At 59.6% G+C, this 8,054-nt stretch overlaps 3 protein-coding genes across 3 annotated transcripts in view; 1 reads left to right on the top strand and 2 right to left on the bottom strand.

The window, feature by feature from the left end:
• The window catches only part of SPRG_20160 (hypothetical protein), a gene marked incomplete at both ends in the record, with an annotated part of 3,850 nt that extends 1,140 nt beyond the window's left edge, over positions 1 to 2,710 (bottom strand). Inside the window, one exon of the mRNA XM_012345568.1 lies at positions 6 to 2,710. Within this exon, the coding sequence (XP_012200958.1) occupies positions 6 to 2,710 (2,705 nt within the window). The remainder of the gene's footprint in view (positions 1 to 5) is intronic.
• A 3,028-nt stretch (positions 2,711 to 5,738) lies between these two features.
• On the bottom strand, positions 5,739 to 6,437 carry SPRG_20159 (hypothetical protein; the record flags this gene model as incomplete). The annotated part of the gene is made up of 1 exon (XM_012345567.1): positions 5,739 to 6,437. One exon carries the CDS (start codon positions 6,435 to 6,437, stop codon positions 5,739 to 5,741), a length of 699 nt encoding a protein of 232 aa, XP_012200957.1.
• A 1,190-nt stretch (positions 6,438 to 7,627) lies between these two features.
• SPRG_22187 (hypothetical protein) overlaps positions 7,628 to 8,054 on the top strand; it is a gene marked incomplete at both ends in the record, with an annotated part of 963 nt that continues 536 nt past the window's right edge. The window contains one exon of the mRNA XM_012345576.1: positions 7,628 to 8,006. Coding sequence (XP_012200966.1) covers positions 7,628 to 8,006 — 379 coding nt within the window. The remainder of the gene's footprint in view (positions 8,007 to 8,054) is intronic.

Raw genomic sequence — 8,054 nt, 5'->3', positions numbered from 1 at the left:
GCCACATGGCAGCGGCGAGGACGACCTTGACCTTCTGACCACCCGAGAGACCGCGCATGCGCGAGTGCGTACCAAAGTCGGCCGCCAAACCAAAGTTGTCGAGGTGCTTTTGCACCGCAATGGCCGTGACGGGACGCGCCTGCATGTTGGCGCGGGCAGCTTCGCGATCATCGGCGATCTGGAGGATCTTGTCGAAACCCCACTTCTCGAGCTTCTCACGCGGGATCCACGAGTTCTCCGTGTTCGGAAGCTTCATCCACTTGACTTCGTACTCGAACGACTTCTTGAGCTTGCGGCGGTTCTCGATCGACTCGAAGACGCGCTTCTCGCCTTCCCAGTTGACGGGCTTGGCGAGAAGCTCCTTCTCTTCCGGCGTCAACTTGCGCGTCTCCTTGGCCATGAGCTCCTTGTCCTCGCCGGACTGGAAGCGCCACTGGATGTACTGGTTGGCCGAGATGTCCAAGTGCTGCTCAATGTGGTGGAACGCGTGCTGAGCGACGTACGCGAAACGCATGGCCGGGTGCTTCCACAAGGTACCTTGCGTCGGCTCGGTTTCGCCCGTGAGCATCTTGATCATGGTCGACTTGCCGGCGCCGTTGGGACCAATCACCGCAATGCGCGACGAGAGCGCGCACGTCACGCTGACGTTGTTGATCGACGGCTTGGACGACCCGGGGTACGTGTACGAGCAATTCGTGAGACGAATGATGGGCTTGCCCTTGTTCTTGATGTCGGCGAGGAAACCAGGCTCTGGGAACTTGAAGGCCACGGTCGCCGCGTCGAGGTCGTAGTACGCCTTGGCTTCCGGGCGGATCTTGACAAACTCCGACATGTTGCCGACGTACGTCTTGAGCTTGCGGTTCTTCTCGTAGTGGATGATGTTGGTGCAGACGTTGTCGAGGAAGCCCGAGTCGTGCGAGACGATCAGCGACGTGATCGTCGTCATGGACGTGAGGTAGTTCTCGAGCCAGGCCACGTTGGCGACATCCAAGTGGTTGGTCGGCTCATCGAGGAGGAGGATATCGGCCTTCTGGAGCATCGCACGGGCGAGTTCGAGCTTCATCTTCCAGCCACCCGAGAGCGAGCCGACCGCCTGCGCCTGCATCGCTTCCGTAAACCCGACCGACGCCAGCGTGTCCTTGACTTCTTTCCGAGGTGTGTTCTTAAAGTCGGGGTCGTTCAACACAAAATCGACGACCGAGAGGTCGGCTTCCTCCGCTTGCAAGTTGTGCTCGACGTACACTGTCTTGAGCTCATCCTTGGACGGGAAACCCTCGAGCTGGCCGTTGGCAATGGCGCGCATGAGCGTCGACTTGCCGCAGCCGTTGCGGCCACAGAGACCGTAGCGGTGGCCCTTCTTCAAGTTGAGGCGCGCGTTGTTGAGGAGGATCATGCCGCCGTACGCGAGCGAGAACTCGCAGTCGCAGAGGTCCTCGCCCTCGTCTTCCTGGACGACATCTTCGGCAACCTTGACCTTGTTGTCCTTGTAGCACTTTTCGCGGAAGCCCTTGGTGATGGCGGGAATATCGCCCTCGGCCAAGAACGCGCCAAGGTACGGCTTGACCGAGTTGGACCAGTCCTCGGGCTTGAAGTTGCGCGCCACCGTGAGGTACAAGCCGCAGCCCGCGACAAAGTTGAGTGTCGAGTCGTCAATCTTGACCTTCTTGGCCTTGGCGTCCTTCTCCAGGATGAACTTGAGCGTCTGGAGGATCGAGTCAAACTCGATCTTGGTCTCGTCTTCCGAGAGCTCGACCGAACCGGCGGCCATGAAGAGCGTCTCGTGCGCGCGCGTGCACACGTCGCGGCACTCGGGGTCGGCGACGGCTTCGATGATGCGCTTGAGCGTCGGGAGGACCTTGGGCGTGAAGAGGAGCGCTTCAGCGGGCTCTTCCACGAGCTTGCACATGTTGTCAATGATGACAGCGGTCTGGCGCTTGACCGACGTCTTGTTCTCGTTCAGACCACGGACAAGGAGCGGCTCCATGATGGCGAGCGCCGGCGCCTCGACCGTCTTGACAAACGTCGTCGACGCGAGCTTGTGGACGCACTCGGAGACTTCGGCCGGGTTGGCAATGCACGAGATGAGCGCGGGAATGAACGGCTCGATATCGGCGTTGGACGCCGTGCTGCACGCCTTGATCATGACGGCGTGGGCGGCCTTCTTGACTTCGGGGCGCGTGTCCCACATTTGCTCGGTCGCGTTCGGGATGATGTCGGGAAGGCAGCGCGAGACTTGAACGGGGTGAAGCTCCGAGAGATCGTGAATGAGATCCAACGCGCCGGCCTTCGTCTGCCACTTCTTCGTGCGGTCCATGCCGCCAAAGATGTGCGGCAGAAGCACACGGATCGCGTTCCGGTTCGTGGCATGCACGATGGCCTTGGCGGCCTCGGCGGCAGGACCGCGGACCTGCATCTTCTTGTCCGTGTACAAGTCGAGGACGTTGCCGAGCACGGGGGTCACGTACGGTTCCAGGCGCGCGACCTTCTTCTCGGCGATCGCCTTGACGACGACGCATGCGCTCTGCCGATGGTTCGCATCCGTCGAGGTGAGACCCTCGTTAAGGAGGGCCGTCAAGCTGCTGACGTCCTTGGCGCCGGCGGCGAGCTCGGCAACATGGCCGGCCGCGACCGCCATGTTCTCGGGGGTCGTCCCGAAGGCCTGCTTGAGGGCCTCGCTGAGGTTGGCGGCGACGGTCGGGGAAGGGGCCATCGTGTCCACGCGTCTTGATCGGCGGCTTCTTCGGTCGGTCGCAAGTTGGAAAATGACCCAAAGCTCAAAGATCTCCTGGCCCCAGCCGCCATGATAACCTTTAACATCCGATACTTTCTGCGTTTGAATGGGTGCTTTCGTTGTGATACCTATGTTATCTATATGGAAAACCTGTATAATATAATACCTGGAGATCGCCTCAATCGGCGTATCCAACACGTAAGATCGTGTGTTCAAAACATCCGTGTCGACGTTTGTATATATGGATTGTTGCAAACACATGTGTTTAGAACAGCGCCAGGCCGACAAATCGAATGGCGCGCACCCAGCGCGGCCGAAGCATTGATCTCTGGACCATGAGCTTGCGGCGTCGTGGGCTAAGCAAGATCGTTGCAGCACGGACCGTGTAGCGAATTGCATCGAGACCGTTCTTGCCTTGACCCTCCGCAGCCAGTGGATCGATCGTGGCCTTGGAATAGGTACCGCCACCGTGTGACTCACTGCTATCGTCCCACTTCCGAGGCGAGAGTATGACCCAAGAGAAGCTGCGCGGTGGGCTGCGACGGGCCGTCGCTGCTTCTAATTGGATACACAGCGACACGCTTATTCTTTCTCGCCAACTTTTAGGTCGTCGTTCGAATGGAAACGAACGCTACGGCGTCGTCGTACTCTGCTCTGGAGGAGATGCTCGATGAGTACGCGCCTTACGTCGGACGAAACCCATGCGCCATGTCCAACGACAATCGGATCAGAGTGGCGTCTGCTAGTACGGTCGAGGGGTCACAAGAGCTGTCACAAGACCTCGGACAAGAGTCGATTGCAGCTGCAGAAACAGCAGCGACGACGTTTCTCACGTCGCGTCGTCGAGCGGTGGCTCCTTGCATGCCCGCGCAAGAGGATGATGCTATTGTGGCATAAATGCACGACAACGCTATACGTAGCTCATCACAGGGCCACGCGATCGATGTCATCGCCCGCACGGCTCGATGGCATCGCACCAGACGCTCTCGTATGCGCGCGTTTGGGAAGAGCGCGCACGCTAACCGCCCGTGCCGTCCGACGGGTGCGATGCTTTGACGTGCCGCCACACTGGAGAAGATCTCACTGGTATAGTTTTGCGGCTCCCATCGTGGTTGAGTAACGTCGACGCACGCGCGCGCAATGAACGAATAAAGGCTGCAGATCGATATGAACGCTCTTCGAGACCCGTGCAAGATGGACAAAATTGTTTGGGTCGATTCCACGCGGGCGAGGACATGGTTGTCGAGAGCTCATGCCAAACGGATCGCCGCTTGGCGTGCACGACGTGCTCACAACGTCATGTTGAGGCGAAGAACTCGCATGTGCCATGGCCTGCATGCTACGTGTTGCTGTGTTAAGAGCCTGCATGGGAGGGTAGTACTGTACTCGTACAATGTTGCCGAGTTGTGATGGAACCACGCACACCCGTAGCGCAGCCATCGCCAACGAGCGCGTTACCGAAAGCAAAAATCCTTCTGCTCGCTACCCATACCTATGGCTCCACGTGCGCATGCTACGCTCGTGCATCTCGCGAGGCTCGTAGAGGGTCGGCACGGGCAAGCGATCTCGCTCCTCTGCTTCTTGATCCAAAGATACTAGTACGCCTTTGAAAGGCTCGCCGACACCCATGTCACCGCCACCCACTGCAAGGTCTCGCTCGGATGTGCTACTACCAGCGACACCCTGGCGCTTTGATCCAGGCCGTCGTCGTCTGCGCCGCCACCAGCAGTCGTCGGCGTGGCATCCACTTTGCACTTGGTTGCTGCGGGCGGTTTTTCCGCAACGGGCGGGTATACTGGCCAACCTAAATTTATCGGGCTGGTCCTAAACGAAGCGTCGCTGGTGATTGGCTAAAACCGTTTCAGATCCGCTACGTTCCGGCGCGTGATTGGCCGCTTGAAACCGTCAGTAAAAACGAGGGACGACCGAAGTTCGAAGCATCCAGCGCAAAGGCGATCCTTCTCCGCGCGAGATGATGATGATCCAGGGACCTTTCGCAGGCGCAAGATACTCGCGTTGCCGATATTTCTGTTGGCTCAACACCATGCGTGGTGGCGGCAGCCAGTGCTTGCTTGGTCTTGCTACTCTTGTTACAACGCGATGGGGTTCCAGGAAGTACTGGTCAGCGCGCAGGTCGCATTCTCAGGCCGTGCAAGCCGTCGCGACATCGTCATCGTCCTTGAGCGCTGTTATGCTAATAGAGCGTTGTGCATGCCAATCACATCTTCCACTGCATTTGTGCCAAAGATCGCATGTGATTCGCATGGCCTCTCCCATACAAAGACCAAGCGATCTTGGATCGACGGCGTCCAACCAACCGAGGCGAATTTCGAAACGCCGCCGCAATTCACCCACAATCCAGTCCTTTTTTCGCAGCGTTTCATTGGCGATGTAGGCTTCGAACTACGCTTTCGAGCCAAGTTGGTCACGCACGCGACGCGGCCCATTCGAACTTCGTAGATCCTCGCCGACGACCGCGACCAGGACCTCCTGCTTGTGTGATGTATCGTATCCCACAACCTATCGGTTGTCAGAGGTTATTCGATCCAGGATGTGCCTGCGATGCAGGAGGAGGCAAGACTCGATGCCAGAGAATATAGAAAACGAGAGGGCTTACAGCGCTGGTCGGGCGACACCCCCATACTCAAGCCGAGTCGAAAGGGCAATCTGCACTTGCTGTACGAGGATTGGGCAGGCGTGATTGACTGGCCAACAAGCCCGTGGCGAGCGTGCACGGGTCCGCGCTCACTTTTCTTTCGCCTCGAAGAACAATGGCCAGCCAACACTTCACGGAAGCGCTCAAGCAGGCCTTCGGTGCCGGCGCCGAGAACGCCTCGGTCGCCGCGTCGCAGGTCGCCGCCCTTGTCTTGAACAACAAGGAGCTTGACCTCAACGCCGCCGCGCAGCAGTTGGCTGCCGCTTTGGCCGACAACGACGCCAACACGCGCCAGGTCGTGTGCGCCGTCATTGCCGCCATCGCGGAGAACAAGGAAGCCCGCGTTGAGCCCTACCTTGCGCCGCTCCTCGGCGCCGTCCTCGACTTGTACGCCGACAAGAAGATGACGGTCCGCGCGCCGGCTGCCGCCGCCGCCAAGGCCATCGTGCAGGCCGCCAACCACAACGCGCTCCGTGTGCTCCTCCCGCAGATCTTCTCGGGCCTTGACCGCACCAAGAAGTGGCAGACGAAGGAAGGTGCGCTCAACTTGATCAACGACCTCGCCGAGCTCCACCCCGTCCAGCTCTCGCGCTGCTTGCCCGACATCATGCCCAACGCCTCGGAGCAGATCTGGGACACGCGTGCTGAGGTCAAGAAGGCTGCCCATGCCCTCATGATCAAGGCCTGCGGTACGGCCTCGAACGCCGATATCGAGCCCTTCATCCCTGCGCTCATCTCGTGCATTGCCAACCCGGCCGAAGTCTCCGAGTGCGTCCACAAGCTCGCGTCGACGACGTTCGTCAAGACGGTCGAGGCCCCGGCCCTCGCCATCATGGAGCCGCTCCTTGTCCGTGGTCTTAACGAGAACAAGACGGCCGTCAAGCGCCAGACCGCTGTCATTATTGACAACATGTGCAAGCTCGTCGAAGACCCGGCCGAGGCCATGCTTTTCACGCCCAAGGTCCTCCCGACGCTCAAGCGCATTATCGAGTCGGTCGCCGACCCCGAGTGCCGTGACGTGTGCAAGCGCGCCCACGAGACGCTCTTCATGGCCGCCGGTTCGGTCGAGCTCTCGGAAGACGAGACCAAGGTCGAGTTCTCGTCGATCCTTGAAGCCCTCAAGTTCTCGCTCGAGGGTGATGCCAACGGCAAGAAGGCCAAGATCGATGATGCCACGCTCAACTTCGTCGCTGGCTGCGGTCTCTACCTCACGGTCGCCCGCAACTTCAAGCCCGATGAGTGGTCGCAGTCGGTGCGCCCGTACTTCGGCGCCTTCATGAAGGACGCTGACATCCCGCACATCACCAAGGCCTTCCGCGAAAAGTGCTACAAGGACAACAAGGTCAAGGTCGCCGATGACGTCGTCCAGGACGATGTTGGTGAGGACCTCTGCGACTGCGAGTTCTCGCTCGCGTACGGTGGTATGATCCTCCTCAACAACGCCCGCATGAACCTCAAGAAGGGTCACCGCTACGGTCTCTGCGGCCCCAACGGCTGCGGCAAGTCGACGCTCATGCGCGCCATTGCCAACGGCCAGCTCGAGGGTTTCCCGTCCAAGGATGAGCTCAAGACGGTGTACGTCGAGCACAACCTCCAGGCGGAGGAAGCCGACCTCTCGGTCGTCGACTTCGTCCTCAACGACCCCGATTTCAAGGACATGCCCCGCAAGGAAGTCACGGACACGCTCTCGTCGGTCGGCTTCACGGATGCCATGCAGGCGCAGGCCGTCGGCTCGCTCTCGGGTGGCTGGAAGATGAAGCTCGAACTCGCCCGTGCCATGCTCCAGAAGGCCGATATCCTTCTCCTCGATGAACCCACGAACCACTTGGATGTCGCCAACGTGGCCTGGCTCGAGAACTACCTCACGTCCATGACGACGATCACGTCGCTCATTGTGTCGCACGACTCGGGCTTCCTCGACAACGTCTGCACCAACATCATCCACTACGAGAAGAACCGCAAGCTCAAGACGTACGTCGGCAACATGTCGGAGTTTGTCAAGATCCGCCCGGAAGCCAAGGCGTACTACGACCTCGACGCGGCGACCGTGGCCTTCAAGTTCCCGGAGCCCGGTTTCCTCGCCGATATCAAGAACAAGGGTAAGCCGATCATTCGTTTGACCGACTGCTCGTACACGTACCCGGGCTGCGTCCAAGCCATCGATTAACAACGTCAGCGTGACGTGCGCGCTCTCGTCGCGCATTGCGGTGATTGGTCCCAACGGCGCCGGCAAGTCGACCATGATCAAGATGCTCACGGGCGAAACCGAGCCGACGCAAGGTACCTTGTGGAAGCACCCGGCGATGCGCTTTGCGTACGTCGCCCAGCACGCTTTCCACCACATTGAGCAGCACTTGGACATCTCGGCCAACCAGTACATCCAGTGGCGCTTCCAGTCCGGTGAGGACAAGGAACTCATGGCCAAGGAAACGCGCAAGCTGACGCCGGAAGAGAAGGAGCTTCTCGCCAAGCCCGTCAACTGGGAAGGCGAGAAGCGCGTCTTCGAGTCGATCGAGAACCGCCGCAAGCTCAAGAAGTCGTTCGAGTACGAGGTCAAGTGGATGAAGCTCCCCGATACGGAGAACTCGTGGATCCCGCGTGAGAAGCTCGAGAAGTGGGGTTTTGACAAGATCCTCCAGATCGCCGATGATCGCGAAGCTGCCCGCG

Source organism: Saprolegnia parasitica (assembly GCF_000151545.1).
Source record: "Saprolegnia parasitica CBS 223.65 unplaced genomic scaffold supercont2.23, whole genome shotgun sequence".
Taxonomy (NCBI): Eukaryota; Oomycota; class Saprolegniomycetes; order Saprolegniales; family Saprolegniaceae; genus Saprolegnia; species Saprolegnia parasitica.
This window is presented reverse-complemented; position numbering and strand designations above follow the sequence as displayed.